The sequence below is a fragment of the Cyprinus carpio genome, chromosome A1 (assembly GCF_018340385.1).
Source record: "Cyprinus carpio isolate SPL01 chromosome A1, ASM1834038v1, whole genome shotgun sequence".
Classification (NCBI taxonomy): Eukaryota; Metazoa; Chordata; class Actinopteri; order Cypriniformes; family Cyprinidae; genus Cyprinus; species Cyprinus carpio.
Window position 1 is genome coordinate 9,508,375 of NC_056572.1, and position 25,292 is coordinate 9,533,666.

At 33.8% G+C, this 25,292-nt stretch overlaps 2 protein-coding genes and 1 long non-coding RNA gene across 3 annotated transcripts in view; all 3 read right to left on the minus strand.

The window, feature by feature from the left end:
- Positions 1-891, minus strand: part of LOC109052551 (receptor tyrosine-protein kinase erbB-4-like) — a 179,512-nt gene extending 178,621 nt beyond the window's left edge. Inside the window, exon 1 of the mRNA XM_042741243.1 lies at positions 337-891. Coding sequence (XP_042597177.1) covers positions 337-436 — 100 coding nt within the window. The 5' untranslated portion in view covers positions 437-891. The remainder of the gene's footprint in view (positions 1-336) is intronic.
- Positions 892-2,632: 1,741 nt separating this feature from the next.
- LOC109097173 (NEDD8-conjugating enzyme UBE2F) lies at positions 2,633-16,086 on the minus strand. Its single transcript, XM_042741523.1, has 10 exons — positions 15,861-16,086; positions 14,406-14,555; positions 11,720-11,749; positions 7,449-7,514; positions 6,503-6,570; positions 5,891-5,971; positions 5,732-5,788; positions 5,091-5,123; positions 4,921-4,983; positions 2,633-4,680 (listed from the first exon to the last, which is right to left on the minus strand). The coding sequence occupies exons 2-10, from the start codon at positions 14,521-14,523 to the stop codon at positions 4,630-4,632; spliced, it is 567 nt and encodes a 188-aa protein (XP_042597457.1). The 5' UTR covers positions 14,524-14,555; positions 15,861-16,086; the 3' UTR covers positions 2,633-4,629.
- A 3,515-nt stretch (positions 16,087-19,601) lies between these two features.
- LOC122146506 lies at positions 19,602-24,585 on the minus strand. Its single transcript, XR_006161080.1, has 3 exons — positions 24,320-24,585; positions 21,050-21,153; positions 19,602-20,339 (listed from the first exon to the last, which is right to left on the minus strand). It is a non-coding gene; the product is annotated as an uncharacterized LOC122146506 (long non-coding RNA).
- Between the last annotated feature and the right edge of the window lie 707 nt (positions 24,586-25,292).

Below are 25,292 nucleotides of genomic sequence, written 5' to 3' on the forward strand. Positions count from 1 at the left end.
GTGGATTTCTGATGCCAGTCTTCCCTGTTGATACATCTCTGACGAATGCTTTGACATCTTTTGATTGATAAGGATCCTTAAACACACATATAAAACTGAATTACATCATGAATTGCGCCAGGATGTTTTATGGGCACTTGGACTTTAGCACAAAAGTATTTGCGCTGACTAAGTGAGAATAAAGGATCATTGCGACTTTACCGATTTAAAAAATATTGAATGCACTGACATGTGCCCGTGCATCAAATTAAATCCTATACTACAACATAAAGTTATCCAACAAGTCTGATACGAAGGATGGATAAGCACTTTTACGCACGGGAGTTGGAAGCTCACCTGACTGCGAGGTGCACAGGGGAACAATCACAGCAGTAAGGATGAGGACGACGATGATGTCAGATCGCATTTTGATCATACGAAGAGGCTGCATATCCATTTCTTCACATGTCCACTCCAAAGTCCCGTTGGTGAGCTGTCAAATGTCTTTCAGCCTGTGCGTCTTTGCGCAGATGTTCACATAGAGCGCATGGTCTGAAGTTATGCCTTGGTGTAAGTCTGCAAGTAAAACTGGATCACTTGATTATATGACAGAGGAGGTGAAAGGGACTTATTCCTTGACTGAATGTGACTGCGTTGGGACTGGCATCACTCTGCGCTGAATTCCGGACCGAGTTACGGTCTCCGTGCCCGGGCGCGCGCCTTGAGCGCTTGAACACCGCCCACTTAAGCATTGATTGGACAGAAGACTGAATTAATCAAGGTGAAGCACGCCCCCAAACACAGAACAGTTATTATGTGGGGATTTAATTCTTATACTACAGAATCCAGTCATAGTTCGTAAGGAATTAATATTTAATTTAAATAAAGTTTCATACAATTTCCACATCATTTTACAATTTGATTTTCTTTTTTTTTCTTTTTCTTTTTTAATCAAATAGCATCAACTTTGCAAATCTTAATGCTTTTTTTTAAAGATAGTTGTTGAACATGTACAATGACAATAACTGGTATTCTACGAAGAACGATGTAGCCTGCATATCATGCTAGAAGAACATGGTAATCATTCAGTGGTATTAACACCTTATCATAATTTGTAAGGACTGAGGTTTATCGTATGCATTTCAGCTTTTGAAAATAGAGATTTCTAATATATATTTTAACATATGGAAGTATTCCTTTAATATGATTTTCTACACATCTGCAAGCTAGAAAAAATATGCAGAACCATTTTTTTTTTTAAACAATAGCGCCATCTGGTGCAAATATAAAAACACAATGTCTGTGTCCAAAACCTGTCTGGGATAGCATACTTCTGCAGTAGGGTGAATTTTGGATTGCAATATACCTGAAATCACCCTATACTGTACCTACAGTGCAAAGTATGCTATTTTTTGTATGCATTGAACACCAAAATGTGCAATATACAACCAAGAAGGACATAGTGAATACAGGATTAATAATGTGATTAACATTACCTTTCACATTTCCAGTGTTAGTAAACCAGACACAATAACAGATGATTATTTTTTGCATCTGATTACTTTATTATTATTAATTGACTACAGAGTGTTAGTTTATACACAAAATTAGACTATTTGATATATTAAATAGAATATATTAAAATAGAATATATGTATTATTATTATTATTTCTGCAATGATTCTAGATACAATATTACTGATTATAAAGTGTTCTATTCTATAATAGGTAGTTCTATAAACTATGCAGTGCATTGGTATTCAAACACGAGCCTGAAAACTCAATACAGATGAATTTTAATATCTAAATAGATTTTAAAACACTAGGTAACATAAACTTGCTGACTTTGTAAATAGTTAAAAACTGACTTTCAAGTCCCTCCAAACACAACAAACTCACACAAAAAATATGCCTTGATGCCGGTGCTAGCTGATGCATGATAAATAAAAACGTGTTCTAAAATTGTCCGACTGGATGAAATCAAAGTCTGAAGCTAAGAAATCTGAGTCTGTGCCCATCATTTTCTATGAAATCTGTCAACTTTGATCTGCAGACTGACTCTGACTTTCAGCATCCTGTGTCAACTCCAGACTGCAAATCCGGACAAAAATCATGGTGCATTCAAGTCTTGAGTGAGCTGCAGGCTTAGACAGCAGTTTGGACATCATATGCAAAAGTACAATATTTAATATCCAAAAATGACTAGATAGGAAGCTCATTATATTTTGAGACACAGCCAATGATAACTGACTCACATATAGCTCTAATAAGGCAGTATGAAAGTATTCCTTTCTAAACAGAGGCACAGTAAGCTGCCTACCAAGGCCATGTTTTTAGGCAGGCAAATTCTCATTATATAATGCTCAAGAAAGTGTTTTGGTAGGAAGCTCATTACATTCTAAAACAAAGCCAATGTTAACCTACTAAAGACAAAGCTCCAATTCTATACCCTTTTCCAATCATTGCCCTGCCCTGCAGACTACCTAGCATTTTTGTGCAAATTCACATTATAGAATGCTTAAAAATTCTGTCTATGTAAGCAACTCACTAGATTTAAACAAAGCCAATGATAACCTATGCACAAAGCTCTTAAAAGCAAAAAATATAAAAGCTAACTGTAAAGGTTTACACACAAATTACTCCAAATCTTTACTTAGTGGTAGAATTCCTCTTTAATATACTTTACAAATGGATATACACCTCTAAGGAGAAAAAGAAATCAAATGAAATAAAGTAAATCCTCACTAATTGAACAGGCTTTATGGCTGAGCAGTTCAGTAGCCCAGTGCATGCTACCAAATCAGACATGTATTAAAATCCCAGTCTCCCACGCTCAAAAACACACACACACACACACTCACTTTCACACACACACACACAAACACAGTACAAGCATACAAGTATTCTTGTGTACATGCACACATCGGTAAAGCTGAACGTTTATACATTGACGAAAATGCATTCAAGAGCAAGAGCAAATCTCACAAAATCGGTCCAGAACATGTCCAGGTTATATTTGACCCCAAAATTAAAAGTAATAAGAAATAATATTTAGCTTTTATTATTATTATTATTATTATTATTTGATGATATTTACGCATAATTTCCACAAAATTCTTACTGCCCTAATGCAGAAAAATGTTTGAAATTGAGGAAAACATGCTTAGTTTACCATGAAAAAATATATATGTTTTAACTCAAAATCTTTATCAGTATCTTCATTACATGCAAAACAGAATTTCTTGTTTTTACCCTTTGATTTTGGGGTAAAATTTTGGGAATCTTGTTTCTGCCACCGGACGATAATAATAATAATAATGGAATTGTGACTTTTTATCTCAAAATTCAAACTTTTTCTCGTAATTCTGAGTTTACATCTTAGAATTCTGATGTATTTTTTTTCTCACAATTCTAAGAATAAAAGTCAGAACTGTGAGATGTTACCTCGCAATTGCGAGGTATAAACTCAATTCTGAGTATATAAATATAAATTATGAGATTTAAACTCACAACTGCGAGAACAGAATTGTGAGACTACAAGTTGCAATTACCTTTTTTTTTTTTTTTTTCAGTGGCAAAAAAAATAGAACTGCAAGATATAAACTTGGAATTGTGAGAAAACGTTAGAATTCTGACCAAAAAAAAAAAAAAAAAAAAGTCTGAATTGAGTTATAAACTCGAAATTGTGAGAAAGTCAGTCAGAATTCCTCGTTTATATCTCGTAATTCAGACTTTTCCCCTCTTAAAATTCAGATTTTCTCACAATTCTGAGTTCATAATTTTTTGCAGTTAAAAGGTCACAATTACATTTTGTCTTTTTATTTTTTTTTAATTCCGTGGTGGAAATGGGCTTCCATAAAAATGTGACCTGAACATTCGTGAGATTCACACACAAACATCTCACAGATTTGAACTGAAACAGTTTCATAACTCATTGAGAGGCACCCACAGATATTCTGATATCTGTGCATGTGCACATGTGATAAGGAGTAGTCTGATAACTGCAGTGACTTTACATGAAGGGAGGTGCCGAGTTACAAGTAATGGCTTCAGAGAATCCGCCAGGAAATCCACCGATGCATTCTGCGGGACATCAGTGCTATATGTTTTTGCGATTCCCCATAGGTGGACTCCTCCCCCAGAACGAATGAACCAATGGAACTTTGGAATTTCTATGACATCACTCATGAACAAATTAATCTCAGTGTTTGTAGGTTGTCAAGTTTTGAGAAGAAGCAGGCTGCAGAAGTTGGCTTACAACGTATGTCCAGTTATATGTGGCAAAAAACACAGAGGCACTAGCATAGGAGGTGACATCAAGAGAGGTTATACGTCCTCATTTTCATGATCACCATCTTTGCACTTCTTTTTTTCCTTTTCTTTTTTTTGTGTGGGGCGGGGGGAGTAAAAGCAAACTTGACTCAGAAGAACCTGCAATAATGTCCCCTTCAAAAAAAAAAAAAAAAAAAAAATCCATCGGAAATGGACAGTAAGGCCCACATCCCCCCCTTGATCAAGGACTTGTGGTGTCATTCGTCACATATTTTAACTATCTTCTTTTCCCAAGTATGTTTTAATAGTTTGAGATTCAGTCTGGACTGACGTGTATCTGCAAAGTCACATGCATGTGAGAGTGGCTCGACAGAAACATCATCTTGCATAGTTTTTGATGAAGTCCTGAACTTTGTTCCTGAAATCCTCCTGAAACAGGAAGCATTAAGGAAATTGATGGGTTTAGATAAAACACGAACCCACAAATGCTCTGCACATAGGGCTAGGTGATATATTGAACATTTATGAAATATTCACTACTATTTTTGTTGCCAATATACATCATATCAGGATGGCTGTATTTTGTATTTTCTTTAACCATTATGTTTCCAAAAGACTGTGTCGATAGACTTTTTTGTAAACATGTTTAGGAGTGTGCTTGTGCTCTACCTTGTCCCGTAAATGATGTTCTGCTGCATCTATATTCAGTGGGTCATCAAAGTTAAGAAGATCCTGTGAGAGAAACAAACGTCTATTGGTGTTTACACTCAAAGATGACATTCTAAAGCATAAAACACTGATGATCAAATATTGTTCCTGAAGACAGCCTGTGTACTTACAGTGAAGAGTGAATTCAGTCCCCATACTACATCCTAGAGACAAAAATGGGTGGAAAAATACAGATTAGCCATCATGTAATTAGGATCTCTTAACATCCCTAATCCCACCCAATACCTAAACTTAACAACTACCTTACTAACTATTAATAAGCAGCCAATGAGGCATTTATTGAGGAAAAATTCGTAGTTAATAGTGAATAAGTGTTCCCTGTTCTAAAGTGTTACTGTAATTTTTTGACTGTACGTAAAAGAAAAAAAAAATTAATTGCAGCCCCGTACACAAAAACATACAATAAATAAAACTGTAATAATGTAAAATTAAAAATTAAAATGATTTAATTTAGATTTAATTAAATAATTAAAATTATATATTATATATATATATATATATATATATATATATATATATATATATATATATATATATATATATATATATATATATATATATATATAGTTAATTAAGGGAAAGAGAGAAAGAAAAGAAAGAAAGAAAGAAATGATGGTTTGTTGATGGATGACTGGAAGGAATGAAAGAAAGAAAGAAAGAAAGAAAGAAAGAAAGAAAGAGGCATTTCAATACATGTCTGTCTAGTAAAAACTGTAATGAATTTAAGATGCACTATAAAAACACAAATTACCTTTAGTGTACGAGTGGGTGCCCATCCAGTACCATCAATTGAATGCTCACGCAATAACTTGCAACAAAAAGCAGAGATTTTAACATGTACACAATATAATTTGAAGATCACAAATACAGCTGTAAAAAGAATCTGATGCTTTAAGATGATGACAAAAACAGACACATACCTCAGACAGATCTCCCCAGTTTCTGCAATGTTTGGGTGCCATATTCTAGTCAAGCACTTGACTTTGGGAGGCTGTGGAAAACAGAACATGGTTGGTTATGTTACAAATGTTTGTTTGTTACAAATAAAATGAAAATGACCAATACTAAAAGCACCATGAAAAGTACAATAGAAGTAGTCTATAAGACCAATTGTAAAAACAATTTACAATTTAAATTTCATTTAAATTACTCCATAATTTACTTCTAGTGACTTAACTCAGATATATAATCACGGTATAATGCTATACATAATGCCTTTGCCTCAGTAATATTTCATCTTTCATTATTTCAGTAATATTGCATTTTTAATCTATTCACAGCCTTTGCTGGGCTTTTACAGGTGCTCCGAGGTCAAGGATGGGATGTTATATATGTGTGCATTTGTGTGGTTTAGGCTCAGGCAGCAGTTTTATTGAATTCAAACACTGCAGAGCATCAGTAATGCCCACAAACATCTATTTAACGGCCCTGCTTATAAATGGACTAATAAAATCATCATAGCATTTGAAGTGAATAAGTGTAGCATTTCCCCGTTACTTTATGATATGTCAAAGGAACTTACCACCATATTATAGGCTTCAGGAACTTCAATCTCAAACTGAAACTTTCCACCAAGGTAATAGCCTTCATCTGATGAGATATTTTGCAGAAATTTAAAGTTATAGTATCACATGCAAAACTTTCAATGTAAAGAAGACGAGCAAAGGCCTATTCACACAAAGAGCAACATAAAATATATCCATATATATGATATAAAAATTTTCAGTGATTTTAGTTTTTTTGCTCTGCGGGTTCCAGACACATGACTATAAGATATATATCTTATTATATTATCAAAAGATAGTATCTTATTGGTTCACAAGGTTATGTGAATGTGAAGGGGTCCATAGGCATACAATGTTTTATTTTAAATACCTGTAAACTGTGTGAATAGGCCTTAAAGGGACAGTTCACCTAAAAATTTAAATTACCCCATAATTTATTCACTCTCAAGCCATCCTTGGTGTATATGACTTTCTTCTTTCAGATGAATGCAATCGGAGTTATATTAAAAAATGTCTTGGCTCTTCCAAGCTTTATAATGGCAGTGAATGGTGGTCAAGATTTTGAAGCCAAAAAAGTGCATCCATCCATCATAAAAAGTACTCCACACGGCTCAAGAGGGTTAATAAAGGCCTTCTGAAGTGAAGCAATGCATTTGTGTAAGAAAAATATCCATATTTAAAACTTTATAAACCATAATCTCTTGCTTCCATTTACTGCTGTACACGTTCACAAGAGAGTGGCATTTTGTTTTATATAATTCTCATTGTATTCGTCTGAAAGAAGAAAGTCAAACACATTAGGCTTGAGGGTGTGTAAATCATGGGGTAATTAAAATTTTTGGGTGAACTATGCCTTTAATATTGGTTATGAATAAGTCAGCTGAACTCTTTTATACTGTTAAACAGCATCTGCATTTAATGGATTTTTACAATTTAACCTTTCAGAAAAAAGATCAGAATTACCTGGTGAAATGGCCAGCTGGAAGTGACAGAGTTTGTTTTCATCAGGAAACGTAACTTTACAGGTATCTGCAGAAAGAATAATAATGTTTATAATAGTTCTTAAATCACAAAAATTGGAATTTAACATCTGCATAACAGCTGATACATACAAACAGGTTTGTAGATGTATGAAAGAAAGAGCATTATTCCGATAAACCAATAATTTTTTTCATGTTATGGCCAATATTCAAACTCTATGATATTTTGTCAAAAGAATATAAAAAAGAAACACTAAAAATTAAATCCAATCATTTTAAAAGTTATACACATACATAACTAACACAAACATTGTGTATAAGTGAGCTGGTATTGATTTGTCGGTTCTGTGTATAGTATAACTTTTAAGCAGATGTTTTTTTTTTTTTAGGAATAGTGCGAATGGTATATGTATTTTAGAGTATGTAAGTATTATGTATTGATTAATTTTTTATATTTTAAGGGTGACAATTTTACCATCAGTCCAGGGGTGTATTCCAGAAAGCAGGGTTAACTTACTGTGAACTAAACCCTGAACTCTTGGTTGATTAACCCCAAACCTTGCTTACTCGAGGTATGTGGTTCCAAAAACGCTTCCGGGAGTAAGTTCATTCAACTCAGAGTATGTTCCTGGTTAAGACTCAAGACAATCACAACAGAGCGACGAATCGACGAGTCACTAAGAAAACAGACGCTAAGAAAAAGCGTGCCAAGCTGTTTCCTTCTTCTTCTTTTGTTCTTTAGTTGTTTACATGCTTAGTGCATATCGCCACCTAATTGATGGCTGTGCAATCATTTAAATTTTTTTCCATTTAATCTTTAATCCTTGAGAATGTGAATTATATTGTTTGTTTTATGCTAATTATATATTAAGTCATATCAGATATGTATTTTGATTTAGAATTCGGACATTATAGACAATGCCGCTCCATGTGTGAGATAAACTGTAACATGTAATAAATAAAATAAATAAATATATATAAGTTAAACATTACCTTGTCATAGTGTTTTATAATTTATACAGATAACTCTTATATATGCCAATAAAAGAAATAATCATATTACAATAATAATTACCTTATTTATATTAGCGCTTCCTCATTAACATATCAAATATTATATATATATATATATATATATATATATATATATATATATATATATATAGAGAGAGAGAGAGAGAGAGAGAGAGAGAGAGAGAGGCTATATTACATATTGTAATATTATATAATGTTGTGCGCTATCTGTCACGCCCACTGAAGGCTCGCTGAAGTGAACCAACCCTGGAACATAACCTGCTCCGGGGCAGGTTAAGTTCAGAGAGTGAGTTGCTATAACTACTAACATACCTTGAAAGTTACCTCCGTTTTTGGAACCGATAGTTGAGGTTATCCGCTTACTTACTCTAAAACATACCTGGGTATGTCACATAACCTGCTTTCTGGAATACCCCCCAGGGACTGCAGATGCAAAATAGCCTTCTGGCTGATTCTCAACGCGTCTCTCACAAAGGAATATACTTTAAAACAGTGGTTCTCAAACCTCTCCATGAAGTACCCCCAGCACTGCACATTTTGTATGTCTTCCGATATCTGACACACCCACTTCAGGTGTTGCAGTCACCACTAACGAGCTGAGGAGTTGAATCAGGTGTGATAGATGAGGGAGACATACAAAATGTGCAGGGCTGGGGGTACTCCAGGACAGGTTTGAAAACTACTGCTTTAAAGGCTTGTGCACTCAACTGTTTGGGAAATGGAGCTTTGTGCTCGTGTATCCTACCTCTCTCATTCTGCACAAATCCAAATATTCCATAATATTTCCATATTTGCGATGTAACGTATCTAAATGCTAAACTATTATTTATTATGTAAACGATAGGCTTAGTACTTCAGTACCAACGGTGACACAGAGGCGGGCTCGTTGATGTTTAGTTCACTGTATTTTATTTTGATAAAGTACCAACTGTGAAGTTAGCAATGCTGGAACTGATTTGTGTGTGTGTGTGTGTGTGTGTGTGTGTGTGTGTGTGTGTGTGTGTGCGCGTGAGTGCACGCAATCACTTCAACTATTTCCTTATACCAGCAGAATCAACTTAAAACACTTATTGTCTTATTAATAATGTATCACTGTATAAAGGTTTGCTTCCATTTGTGTACACTCACAATGAAAACAAAACATAATGATTTTGTAAAATAAAGAAAACAAATAGGATGTCGCTTTCTGCCATTTGAGTTTCCTTTCTGTTAATAAATTAAGACACAAATATGAACTGAAACTCAGCATAGCTCTATATAGGCTACGTTTCCTGTCACAGTTTTTTTTTTTTTTTTTCTTGTTTATTTGTTATTTTGTAATCTTATATCTTTCACTTAGATGTTATAAGCTGCACTGAGTAAATACAGCTGGATAAAACAAAAACTGTGTCCGTATTCATTTCAGGCTGCAAACCAACAAAATATGATTATTTTAAAGGAAGGTAATTCTTTTCTATACCAACTGTATATGCTTATTTGCGACCCTGTAAAAATATTTCGCATCACATGTGGACCTGTCTGACTTGAGTGGGACGACTTTATGCCATGGCTGAAGTGAAAATCTTACATTTGATTTTTGAATGCACCCTTAACTTTCCCCGCCATTGACGAGTTATCTCGTCTTTAAGACAACACTTCCCCGCCAAAGATGAGTTTTTATGGCTTTTCGTGTTTTCACTGTTATACACTCGGGGGCGCCATTACACATCTTCTGAACGAGTACAAAACCTCCTGAATAAAAAACATGTGAACACGATGGAGAAACTAGCGATCTGGCTTTTCGTGTTATGCATATTAAAAATAATGAGATCATCAGAAATACCCAGCATATAAATGAAAACTGGATAATGTTACAGAGTAAAATGTTGATCCAGGAAGTGCATTGTGTATGTTTTTGTGCATAAAAAAGATGTACAACGTTACAAAGTCCACTCCACAGGGAGATATTTCGTTTTTAAAAAATCCCTTTTCAAAAACTACAACGAACGGCTCGTTTGGACTACAGCGTCGTTTTCCGGGATTGTAAGATGTCACAAAGTGGCCCATTAGAATATCATTAAATTAATTCCTGCCTACAGAAATTCGAATGGTTGGGGGTTGGGGGGGGGGATGAGGTCGTGGTGAATCAGACAAGACAACAACAAAGAAGTGCTGCTGTAGTGTCAAGTTTTCGCAAGTTATTACACATGCACCTGAATAATTCTGTATGTAAATATGTTACAATTATGAAAACGTTTTTTTATAATAAATTGCTGACAGTACAATACTGGACAATAATGTAATCTGCAGAATTTACACTTCAATTATGAGACTAGAGTGTTTCCCATACATTGAGCGCGGGTGTTTTTATATCACTGTATTTCTGTAGGAAACCGACTGTCTTCAGAAAATTGGATGTCATTTTCATTTCATCTTGCATGTAATGTCTGATAAAGCAGCATTTTTTAAGCATAGCGCTGCTTTGTGTACAGCCGTTACCGAGGAAACCTTGATGTTTACCACTACAACAGTGCCTCCTGCAGGCAGAGAATGAATCTGCATATATATCGCCCACAAATTAGTCTGTGTAAGTCTGTGGGAAACACTGGACTATGGTATAAATAAATTCAACTGTATAACAGTTTCACTGCAATTCATGTTATAATGTTAGAATTAAAGAATAATAAACATAATAAACATGCACTTATCTATACATAGTAAATGCAGTTATTTTTAAGCTTTGGTTGACATTCTATCTAAAATGTGATTTAGCCCAAAAAAACAAAAAAACAATAACGTTACCACTCTAATATGTCTTGCAATATCCGTGCGTTCTGCGCGATCCTCTTGCTCAATATTCTCGGGGTCTGAATCTGACTCAAACTGATATGGCAATATTGACGCCATCCTTAACTATACCGGAGCATAAGGAACTTGCTGCTTTGGCAAGAGGAGGGTACTGAAACACCGTCTAAGCTGTTCGCCAATCACAACGCACTGGGACAGCTAACCAATCACATCACATTTTGTTTTTTGAAAGGCGGGCCTTCATCAAACCCGGAACTAATCAAGCCGTTTGTGCCAGGCAGGGGAGAAAGGTATTGTAATAATGTAAATTATGTGAAATATAATGGGTTTTTAGAACCACCAAGCATGAGAGCATGTTCTAGTACACCCCAAAACAAAATCAAGACTTTGTAAAAGAGCATAATATGCAAAAAATGACCTGAACATACTCACTTGGAAGGTTGACCTCAAGTTCTGCAACCTCTGTAAACACAAATCAAAGCATGCCATTAGTGTTCAGTACTGATGGGTAACAAAGACACTTATAAAACCAGCTTTTACAAACCGCCACAATCTCAAAACTTACTGCCGCAAATAGATTTTCTAAAAAGTTTTGACTTTGTTGAATAAACATGAGCACTGCACGTTTTAAAATCAAAATACGGTGCAGGTGTTTTTATATCACTGTATTTCTGAAGGAAGCCGACTGTCTTCAGAAAAGTTTGGATATCATTTTAATTTCATCTTGCTTGTAATGCCTGATAAAGCAGCGTTTGTGAGAGGAGCGCTGCTTTGTGTACAGCATTACCGGGGAAACCGCTATCTCTCCCGCTCTAAGCGCCTCCTGCCGCCACAAATAAGAGTCTAAAGCCCTATTCGGATGGTAATTGTTTCTCAGAGGGACGTAAGTGATTTTCACCATTTACAGGGGGTAGTTATGCCGTAATTGCCGTCCGAATCCAGGATGCCAGTGTTTTTCTCTCACCACCCCCGTAAAAATCCCCGGCTGAATTACCTACTGTTTTCTGACAAACACCAAGGTCGTGTGGTAATTTAACTGCCATCCGAATCCACATTTCTGAGTTTACAAGAAGAAATCGATTCAAAATTCAGTGCTTAAACCCTTTTTGAGCACTCCCGAACACGGTAAGATACATTAACTGTTGTACTTCGGTGTAATTTGCATACATATTTATTTTTGAAATGCTGGAAAGTATTTAAAAGAACAATACTTCATAGCTGCTCACAGCGACTGGGAGCAGAAAGAGAAGAAAAGTATGCAAACATTCGAAATGGGCCTTTATTATGGCAGCAGCAGGTACGCAATACAGTTTTAAAATGTGTATCATAAACGGACATATAGGGTTGTATAGCGCATCTTTTTAAACAGGAGATTTAAATAATTAAATAAATCAATAAATAGGATTATATATTATAAAATATGCTTGGAATACAAGAATACAAGTATTTTTAAATGCATTTAACACAATAAGAAGAATACATTTTTTAGATAAAATTCATTTTATTTACAGCAGACAATTATGTGACTGGCACGTTCCCATGTTCGTAGCATCACAGAACTCACTCCTCTGTGAATAGTTCGCCATCCGAATCCATGAGTTTTATCATTGATGTGATATGTAAATGTATTTTTACAGACGTCCACATGAGAAACAATTACCGTCCAAATCGGGCTTAAGTCTGTGGGAAACACTGGTAATATATACATTTTTTTCAGTCAGATTATGAAAACTTATATACAAGGATCTTTAAAATATTTTCAGATTTTTTTTACAGCACTTTTACATTAGACCATCTACAAATGTTAAATCTTCAAATAAAATATTAAGGTTACCACTGCATCTGTCTGAAGAAAAAAAAAATGCAGTGATTGATTTGTAGTTGATTTATAGTTATTTTCAAAGCTTTCAGTGTAGTCACATTATAAAATAACTTCATTATTGTTTATTTAATTCTAACAAGTAAGTTGTTTGTTAAAAACTAACCAAAATTAAAAATAATTTGTTTATAAATCGCTGCACAGGAGAGACTTAGTGTTGTTTCCAAACAAAAGGAAATATATCAGTGTCAGCATCAGCAATCGGATAAAAGGAGTTGAAAATATTGGCATATCAGATATCGACAAAAATCAAATATCGTGCATCCCTAGAATTAAATATTCTTTTATTCATTTCTGAATTTGTTTATTATTGGAATTATGGACTGTGAAACACAGATACAAGACAAGTTCTATCTAGCTATATAAGGCCACATACTTTCTCACGGTACCATCTCTAAATGTTGAGATGACGTGGATCCAATGACCTCAGTGATTCAGAAAATAGCCTGAGTGTTTGACTGTGGGTGGGAACTGCTTTTGAAGCTGTTGGTAATGGCATACAGACTCCTCCTCTCAGTCTGTTATAAATAGAGTCTACTGCGTTCCTGATCTGGCTTGCATCACATCACATTACAGCAGTTTACGGGCGCCGCAACTCCCTGCAGACAGACACCGCACAACACAACTCCACTCATCACGCTCTCTGAAATCAGACCTGCTCTAATCTTTCAAAGGAGTTTGGCAGTGTGTAATTCATGATCCAATTAAAATGTGTTAAATCATTATAGATAGACAAGTAGATGGACGGATGATAGATAGATAGATAGATAGATAGATAGATAGATAGATAGATAGATAGATAGATAGATAGATAGATAGATAGATAGATAGATAGATAGATAGATAGATAGATAGATAGATAGATAGATAGATAGAAGTTGATGGTCTCCAGTGACTTTCATAGCATGGAAAAAAAAATATTATGGACGTCAATAGGGATCATGAACTGTAAGGTTAGACAGATTCTTCAAAACATCTTTTTTGTGTTCATTAGAAGAAATTCATACAGGTTGGGAACAACTTGAGGGTGAGTAAATGATAACAGAATTATCATTTTTGGGTGAACAATCCCTTAAATCTTTTGTTATAAAGTTTTTCGTGGATAAAGTCATGTCACACAAAACGTCCATGCCTAATTTATCCGTGACCCTATCAGAACAGGCATAAAAAATTGGTTGTAAACCACCAAGCGCAAACCACTGCTCTAGTGTCATGATCCCAGCAGGCAGAAGGAGGTACCTTTGATGAGCAGTCGATCTCTGATGGACACTCTATGAGAGGCATCGTTGGAGCCTGCATGGGTCCGGCCTGCCCCCACGCCCTCCTCCCTTTTCAGCTTACTGGCTAACGTCAGCATACCAGCAGACCAACATACACACTCTCACACACCTTTGAGGAACACAAACACACACAATGATGGTGAACATCATTATTAAAAAAAAAAAAAAAAAAAAAAAAACTGAAATAAACACAAAAATACTAAAACTTTAACTTAAACTGAAGTGAAATTTGAAAATAAAAACTTATTAGAGACCCCAAATGTGTATATATTTCTGCAAAATCTGTACCTTTACTATGGTTATCATTTAATGATTTTAATAATGTTAGCCAACATACATCAGGTACTAAATTATTAACGGGAGTCATTTTTTAAAATAACATATGGTTTTCCTTTTAAATTCTTTTAAAAGGTTCCTCAAACTCAATAGCCTTGTACACTACAGTATTGTTGTTGTGTCACGAAGTAGGCATGAACTTTTCAGAATATTTTTTTTCTTTTCTGTTTGGGGTCCGTTTTGAAAACGGCAAGAGTACAATGTAGAAAAATATATTTTAAACCACAGAGAAACAATAACAGAGGTGCACTGCTGAAGTGTACACATCATTCATAATTTATTCAGGTTTACTTGTTTTCTGAAACAAGCAGCTATTGTATTGGAAATGAATTATTATAAGTGTGCACGCAAAGATCATGCAAAACTGTATGTCATCAATGGCAGTTTACTTCCTTGATTACACTTTTAAACCGATTGCAAACCACTTTGGAGTTCACATGAAGCATGCAACAGTTATTTTATACTGACTCATATTATACTTGCCAAGTATTTCACTAAATTCACACAAAAGTATATAACTTAAATTGTGCACAAAATACTAATTACCATGGTATTGCCATGTTTTTGTTACATGGTTTCAAACATTTTGTGGACGTGTACAATGGTAATAACATGTTTTCTAAGCATGCACTTTTAAGTACCTTGGAATACCTTGTAAATACCATGGTATAGGAATAGGGTAATCTGTCAGTACAACTGTATAAATCAATGTACCGTGGTATTTCCATCTGTTACTATACCCTGCTACCGCTGCAGCACTTTCTGTGCGGGATTATTAAAACTCTTAACCAATTTCTATATTGTAGAGACTACAATGTGCGTATCAGACGCAGATGTTATGAAATAAGACCATACAAACTTTCATAATCACCAGTCACCGGTTTGGTTTGAGCCGTTACTGTGCTAACATGTTCATTAGCAGCGACACTTTGAGTCCCATGACACAGTGCATCATTTATACCGGAAATTAAATGAATATCTTGTTGTATGCTAAAATATAGAGGTTAAAGGAGCTTTACATTCATAACACAACTCTAAAAACGTAAAATAGCTCGGCTGCGATCATTATTACACTTACCTGCCGCTGTCAAGAGTCACTGAACTGGCCCGTTTACACCATAATCAGGATACTTAAAGTGAATTTCACACCGTTTACCCAAAAATACTTCTAAATAAAATACGTTATATGTCGTTAAAAGAAATAGAATTGAGTAGAATGCTGCGCAGATTAGTTCCGCTGAGTTGAATGATTTCCGCTGCCTGAGCGGTTTAGAAGCCGGAAGTTGTCTCGTTCGTTTAATAAGAAGTCCGTATGGAATCCAACGCCACAAATACAAATTCCGCACTTTTTTGCACGGCTAAATGAGCACTGTAGCTCATTGTCGTGCTCATATTGAAACATGAAACTCATGACATCATAAATCCAAGTTTGATGTTCTTATTGTTTATTATTATTGTTCAAAAGGTTGAGAACAGAAATAGCCTACAACCACTGATCTATAATATATACTATATATATATATATATATATATATATATATATATATATATATATATATATATATATATATATATATATATATATATATATATATATATATATATTCCCTCATATTGTTAAGATATATATTTAAAAGTGGTCTTTTATTCATTCATTTATTTATTTGCAGATTTTTTGACAGGATTTGTCTTTACCCTGATGGACACTCTCTCTCTCTCTCTCTCTCTCTCTCTCTCTCTCTCACACACACACACACACAACAAACACACACACAAATATATATATATATATATATATATATATATATATATATATATATATATATGTATATACACTTACCACTCTTTATCATCGTATGTGACAGAGTCATAGATCTTCTTGTAGACTAGGAGGGAACTGAATCCTATATACACTTTCCGAAGGGCTGCAGAGAACTGTGAATCAAGAATCATAATTTACACTGAATATTTCTAGTGCTAGAATACTATTCAATCACACTGGTTGTCTCATCAGGTATTTATAATGCAGGTTTCCTGAACAACAATTTATGCAACATTTTGCTGGTTTATTTAACCTCTTGACAGATTTCATTGAGTTTGGAGGTGCTTTCTCCATATTCCAGCTCAAAATCCATGGAGTAGCTGAGAAGAGCGAGGCATCCTCCTGGGCTCATAATCCTGTCTGCCTCCTGCAGGAAGCACGGATGGTCAAACCAGTGAGCGGCTGACATGGATATAACCAAGTCGGCTACATCATCCTCAAAGGGCAACTCCTCTGCATGGCTCACTCTAATGGAGCAAGATAAACAGAGTTATACATTGAGTATAAATTGTTGGAATAAAAATAAGAAAAAAATTTAAAATCTTAAAAATTGGATAAAATCATAGCTTTAGAAAAATATAAGATATAAAAAATAATACAAATTAAAAGTATTATGACAGACAGACAGACAGATAGACAGATAGATAGATAGATAGATAGATAGATAGATAGATAGATAGATAGATAGATAGATAGATAGATAGATAGATAGATAGATAGATATACTGTATATATTTTACACATATTGTTCAGGATTTAACCTCACAAAAGTGTGTCCAGGTCACATTCAAACCAACATGAGAAAAAAAAAAATTGCACAAGAAAGGCAATTTTTCAGACCATTAAGCTTTTCATAACAATCCATTTTACTTCATTTATTCTTTTCTGAGCGCTGTGTTTTAAATTGGTTTTTAATTTAATTAATTTAATAAAACTCATGTATAATAAATTAAGTAAAATTGATTTTTAAAAATTAAACAGAGTTATATATAGTGTGAGTAGTGTTGGAAAATAAATAAAATAACAAAAAGATAAAAGATTTGATAAAAACATAACTGTATAAAATATTAGATACTAAACATTATATATATGTGTGTGTGTGCGTGTGTGTGTGTGTGTGTGTGTGTGTGTGTGTGTGTGTGTGTGTGTGTGTGTGTGTGTGTGTGCGTGCGTGCGTGTGTGTGTATGTGTGTGTGTGGAATGTGTGGATTGTTGATGTGACATGGCATTTTCACTGTCCCACAGGATAAAAATGAATATAATTAATATTGTCATTATTTAAAATGCTGTAAATCGTTAAACATTTCTTCATCCTATATGGAACTGTTGTTAAAAAAGCTGCAGTTTTATTCGATTTTTTTTTTTTACATTTTTGAGCCAAATGTCAAAATTGTCCTATGGTGTGACTGTCCCAAGCATGGTTCAGTAAATAACAACTTTTATAAATTAAAAAGAAAAGCATAAAAATGTTAATAAATACCCCCGACATAATTGTTCAAGTGTCTATTTTAGTAAATGGCAATCATTTTTTTCATCTATATATTTCTGAAAGTGTAGGAAGTTCTGTCTACATGGGATGGTGACTGGATCAGTGAACATGTCCAGACACACAGAACATTGAAGCTCCTCAGCCAGAGGGCCACCAGGGGTTGCAAAATCTGAAAAGAAGAAAAATAAATAAATCACCTTCAGTTATGGACTGTACATTTGTACTGTACTGTACATGACAAGACCACACCTTAGCATTATAATAATAATAATAATAATAAGTATTATTATTATTATTATTATTATTATTATTATAAAATTATAAATACAATTATTATTATTATTATTATTATTATTAATATTATTATTATTATTATTATTATTTCACGCACTCATTTAGTCATTGGTTTACTGACCTAGAGGTCCCTCCATACTCCATCTTCTGGCCCTTTGTTGTTTTGATGATGTTGCTTTGAAAGATTCTGCCATAGCTCTTCCTCTACTCTCTTTTACTCTAAAATAAAATAGTTACACTGAATAAATAGAATTGTTTAAACTCATTTTTTGGAATGAAACATGTAATTAAGCTATGCATTGTTTACATGCAAGGCAAATTATTTGATTATATAATAATAATAATAATAATAACAATAATATTTCATTGTTAATATAAACATATGTAATTTTCACACATAATTAAAATATTTTTTCTTTCCCATACCTTCTGTATGTGCTTTACAACCAAACAAATGGCATTCAATATAATTTCATACTGTATCAGTGTAGTCCAAACTAGTTTTAGTAGCAAATCTACAGTACAACTGTAGCCTTAACCTCCTGAACCAAACCACTAACATTAGAAATATGTTGAGGAAAATATTGTACGTTTACATCACATACCTGTGATTGAATATCAGGTGTGCAGGTCTATGACTCTGTCTCAGGGTCTCTAAATATTCTGATTAACAGATAAAGAGTTGAAGCATTCTAGCTTTTTGTTCATAATGTTGCTTGCTCTTTCACTTTTCTGCAATGATAATTTTCACTTCACTTAAATTTCTCTTTTATTTATCTGCTAACAACTCAACCTACATATACCTGAAATTTGACCTTGTATATACATGACTGTTTATTGTCATAGTGTTTAGAATGTAAGACTTAATCTGAACTGAAAGTTAAAGTGAGCTAAACGTTGCCTTCGATTCCACAGTAGAGCTTACATGCAATGTACAGTGAAGCGACATGAACGACCTTAGGGTTACAGAATCAGTTTAGAATTTGCGTTTTGTGCGAAAGCTTCTTCTTAAAACAGTGACGTTTTGCTTGGACAATGAATGTGGAAATGCTTAATAGCCTGTTTTGCAGGAAATTAAAGTAACAGAGTAAAGTGCACAGAAATTGACTTTTAAAAAATAAACCTACACTGAGAAAAATTTCCTGCAGGAAGAAGAGAGGCGGCTAGCCTCTACCTTTCCATAAGAATATGCAATGAGCAGCAGGGGGCGCTATCAGACAGCAGACCATGTTCATTTAATGGCACTATGGCAGTGCACTACTTAATACATTTTCATTCATTTAGATACACTTTTTATTGTTATTAACCATAACCAACCAAATACTTTTCTGTTTGGTGTTTTATTTCAACCCTCCTTAGATATGACAGCACAATAGGCTACTTTACATCAACCTGAGAAAACATTGTGTTTTTGTTATTTTATCATAACGTAACATTACCACACATAATTTGTTGCAATATAAGTATTTTGACATTTTTTTCTGATTTAATACAGGATAACTATCCTTCCAAAGAGACAAAAAAAAAAAAAAAAAAAAAATACCTTAAGTGTCACAAACAATCTGTTCAGGGCAACAATGGTTGTACTAGATTAAATTTCACGCACGCTGATTGGCTGAATAATAATATCAGCCCCGCCTACTTACTAAGCCTCTGATGACTTGTGTTTGGCTGTCGATCACCTGCGCTCTTGACGTGACAGCTGCTAGACCGTCAATAAGTCAGAAAGCTGGTCATCAGGCAGCCAATTCCCTAAGCCGCACGGTTTAAGGGTTTTAATTATTTATTGGTCACACGTCTGGTCCATACACGAATCAATCAGAACAGCCTGTGTTTGGATGGGTTTATAGGTGTCAGGGTAGAGAGGCCTGGACCCGTGGACCTATGCACTGCAGCCCTGTAGATAAAATCAGTCACTGCTGATCACATCAGTCTTGCGTCCACTGCTTCACCTGTCAAGAGAGAAACACACACAGAGCATACACAAAAAGAAGATGCACTTTATTCTTTTTGGCATTAAACAGCGTTGTAAATGAGATCTAATTTAGCGAATCAGTTCATTCAAACGGTTCGTTTCAGCGAATCAAAGTGATTCATTTGACTGCCGCTCAAGAAAAACACTGCTCACACAGAAGTATGTATATGCTTATTTTCGCCACAGAATAAAAATATTGATAAATATGAAAGATTTTTCAGCAGCTAAAGAACTGCTATTTTTAAGCAAAAGTTCATTCCATTAAGGCTATTTTTGTCTCTCACAGGCTCACAGCCTCATTTTCATTCTTGTCAAAAATTAAATATATATTTATTATTTTTTTTTTTATTTTTATGTTAATATTAAAAAAAAAAAAAAAAAAAAAACTAGAACATGGTAGATTTAAGTGCACCTTAAATATTCTGTTTTGCAGAAGATTAAACATTTATTCAAATTTCTCAATTTATTTAACCTAAAAAAAATTACATAGACTCATTTTTATTGTTATCATACATTTTTATTGTTTTGTTCAGAACATCACTTATCAGTTTCAGTTATTATTCAGTTATAATTATTTTTTTAAAACTCACTATACTCTACACAAGTACATTGCCTACAGTATTAACATTTATTCTTACGGTACTGTGACATTAACAAACTTTATAATCAAGGAGGTGGTAGAGTTACCTTCAGATGTCTGCGTCATTAAGTTGGATGTGTATTATTCATGTATACTGTAGGTTTAAACATCATGTCATCATAGCTTTTACGAACTTGCCCGTTAAGGTTGTCTGAAAGAGAAAACATACAAGAATGGGGTGCTATTGTAGCTGTAAAGCTTTTGCATTACATGCGTAGGCTATGTTTCATTCCAGCTTTTGTCTACGCTGTAAGTGAACGGTGTGACATTACAAACACACTCACACACTTTATTATATACTTTTATTAAACCCCTTTACTCATAAACGTAGGCTCACAGGCCTTCAAATAACAAAGCTTTATTCTGCATTGTACGTTTTAGAAATGACTGAGTCACCAGACCTTGTGTAAAGATGCCAGATTCTTTCACACTGAAATCCAAAAGAGGTTCGACAACAATTTTAGCATCACCACACAAAACAATTTCACTAATAATCTTTGCCTGTAAAGAGAAAAGGAAATCATGAAACTTGTTGAGGAGAAGTGTGCTATTACAGTACTTATCTAAAAAAATCAGAATTCTGATTTTCAACTGGCAGACATTCAAACAGGTAAAATACTATAACTATAGATGTATATCATCCACTGTGAATGCAATAGCAATCACCAAGCACCAAGCAAAACACCATAGCAACTGCATAGCAACAACTTTTTTAAAAGTCGAAACATTTTAACAACCATCTTACAATGATATAGAAACCATCCAGAACCATATAACAACATGTTAAAAACACTCAGGGGTCCGATTCCCAAAAGCATTGTTAGCCAACGTTCAAAAGTCATTAGCAATATATCTCAATGACTTGTTGTTTCCAAACAGCATCACAATCTTCTGTGGTTGGAAATACAGCTGTCAGTTTGTGCTCTTAGTACATAGTACATATGGAGTAATTCAACCTATGAATTTCTTTCTTCAGATGAACACAAAAACACTTTCTTAAGAATGTGGGTAACAAAACCGTTTCTGGTCCCCATTCGCTTACATGGATACTACTATTATAGTAGCATAAAAAAAATACCATGGAAGATGATGAAAATATGATGAAAATGTTTGGTTACACATTCTTCAAAACATCTTCTTCTGTGTTCAGCAGAAGAAAGAAACACATGCAGGTTTGGAACAAAAGTGAGGGTAATTAAATGATAACAGAATTTTTGTTTTTGGCTGGACTATCCCTTTAAAAAGGTCATGCACTTGAGCAAAATAAGCAAGCTATCATGTAGTACAATCTACAAACATATACAAATTTCATTCTACATCTTTTGTTTGTTAAGAGAATTAAAGCGCTATTTATATGGTTATTTGGTTCAATTCTGAACCTCAAGCCTAAATACCAGAGAGAAGTACAGTACTGTTATTACAAATCTAAATGCACTGTAAAACATGAGAACATCTCACAATTAGAAGATGCTAACCTTTTTTTTTATTTCAGCATCCATCTACAAAATCCATGAGATGTTTACTAGAGAGAGAGAAGGTTATTGTATATGTGTGTTGTGTTGGGCAGTTTAAATAGTAATAACCGACTATAATTACAGGTGCTAGATTATTAAACAAATTACTCATCTCTTTAAATTTAATCATCTCTTTAAAAGCAATTGATTAAAGCGAAATGCGATTAAAATTTGTTTGGGTTAAAAATATAAATCCTGAATCAGCCATTTGGAGGTAAATGAGGATAACGATTAGAGTGCAGAGGAGGTTGCTTTGATTAATGTGGGTTTGTCAATGCCTGTCTCTCTGCTGTCATCTAAACCATTATGCTCTGATTTAAGCAATGCTGCAAATTCCTCCTGATTCTCATTTATCGTCACCTCAAAGCCCAGTGTCTGACCGACCCCTAAATCTGACCTTGTTAGTATGACTGACTCTAGAGACATACGTGTGTGCGTGTTTGGCTAAAGAATATAACAGTGTGCTGCAACATTTAAGCCCTCGTTTAATTACTGCCCAACACCCCATAATGACAATTAGATGAGATTCAGTGGCAAAGGCATATATCAAAGTCATTGAGGAATGGGGGAAAGAGAGATCTTTGTGTGTCTTTCCTTGATTGAGAAGCCTGAATGTCATTTCAATCATTTTTAGACTTTGATTGACAGAACCCAAACAAATTTTGGACACTTTTAAACTGATGACCACTACTAAGGACAATGACATTAAAGAGCAATTATATGCAAAGCTGGTGTTAAAAAAAAATGCAGATTATTTCATTTTAACAACTGGCAATATTGCAGAAAGTCACCATACAATGACAATGGTGCCTGTATATTTGAAGCATTACAATACAAGTGGTAATGTAGAAGTCCAAGTGATGAATAAAAGTTAATCAACAGTAAATCCAGTATATGGCCATGAAAAATAATGAATACATATAAACACAACACATTATCAGGACAATACAATGACAAAATCATAAAATATTAAATGAACATAGAATGTAACACCCTAATGTGCATTACTAGTAACATACACACACACACACACACACACACACACACACACACACACACATATATATATATATATATATATATATATATATATACATATATATATATATATATATATATATATATATATATATATATATATATATATATATAAAATCATAATGAGAACATTTTACTGATTTACTGATAAATAAAAAGACTTATTTTTATTTAAAAAAAAAATCACCAAGCAACACCGTAATGTAGGACTAATAACAAAAAATAAATAAATATAAACCAGGTACATTTTTATTAATTTATTCATTATTCGTATATATCATTCATGAATTAATTTATTAATTTTAAAAGTAATGTGAAAGTAAAAGTATATGTCCTGCTGAATACAATATATTTTCACCATAAATTACATGGCATTTCCTCTACTTTTCACAAAATAGCATCATAAGCATGTACCAGCTGCATTATGGATACATTTTCAGTGTCATCTTTGTAAAGTCTCATTATTTGCAAGCATTGTGTCATAAAAAAAAAAAAAAAAAAAAAGAAAGATTTTCCTTTTGCTAATGTTGATCTATTTAGTTTCTTGGTTTAATCCCTAAAGAGGCAGCCTTGTGTGAAATAAGATACATTGATTTTGCATTGATTTGAACTCATTCTTTTTAGTTCATTCTGGTCATGTGTGGAGGGGGTGGATCTTTCCCTTCAGCAGAAGCAGGTGCCTAATAAATCAGGCCTAATGTTTAATGCATTCACAACCACAGTGATGGTAACGAGGTTAAACATATATTTTTCAAAAGCACTGACCTGTGCCTGTGCTCCTTTGTCATCACTTCCTTAATGAAAACCTTTGATCACTGCTGTTGTCATGCTGCAAAGGGAAAAACAAATGGATTTGTTGAGAGAGATACATTTTGGGTTAGTTTTGAAACCTAGAATAACACTCATACCTCCTTGAATGCTTACCACCTCTGTGCTCTGCATTAACAATGAGTGTAGATGTAGACATGATGTCCTTGACATGCTTCTTTAAGTGACATGTTCAAATTCCTTTTTAAATTCCTGCTTTTGGAATTTAATTAAAATAGCATTACTAATTTCATTGATTTATATATATATATATATATATATATATATATATATATATATATATATATATATATATATATATATATATATATATATATATATATATATATATATATATATACTGTATATATATATATATATATATATATATACATATACTCTCTTCCAACATACGTCACTCCTATTGATGTATCACCACCTCAATCAATATTTAATGATATTTAATGAGCTCCTAACCAGAGACAAAGACACTCATAATCTTACAACTGTCTCCCTTCAAAAATCGTCATGAATTATTCTCAGGATTCCCAACCCAGAAGAATTTTGCTTTTATAGTATGAGCCATGTTTCAGATGTTTTTCCTAAAATTCTTTACAAGAACATTAGTTCACACTGATTTTTTTTTTTTTTTTACTTTTGTTTGGAAAATGTAAGCATTGTTTGAGACATTGCTGAAACTCTAGAAGATAAATATTGTGTCAAGAGAAACATTTGACAAGCATACTGTCTCTATTTGTGGTCCATTTAATTGTGTCGCTATATAGGAGGAAAAAAGATAATAAAGACATTTATTTCTGACAAGAAAATACCATAGTCTGCAATTAAAGCCGAACATCTGATCTTGGACGACTTGATAAGAAATGTTTGAGTTTATATTGAGATCTGGCTTTTAATTAGAGATTTTGGCATC

Bases quoted from the DNA above. Each gene is read 5' to 3' on its own strand.
- LOC109097173 (XM_042741523.1), bottom strand. From the start codon at position 14,523: ATGCTGACGTTAGCCAGTAAGCTGAAAAGGGAGGAGGGCGTGGGGGCA. The intron at 11,750-14,405 runs GTACCTCCTTCT...TTGTGTTTACAG, and splicing joins AGATCGACTGCTCATCAAAG to AGGTTGCAGAACTTGAGGTC. The intron at 5,124-5,731 runs GTAATTTGTGTT...TTTTGTCTCTAG, and splicing joins CACCCACTCGTACACTAAAG to GATGTAGTATGGGGACTGAA.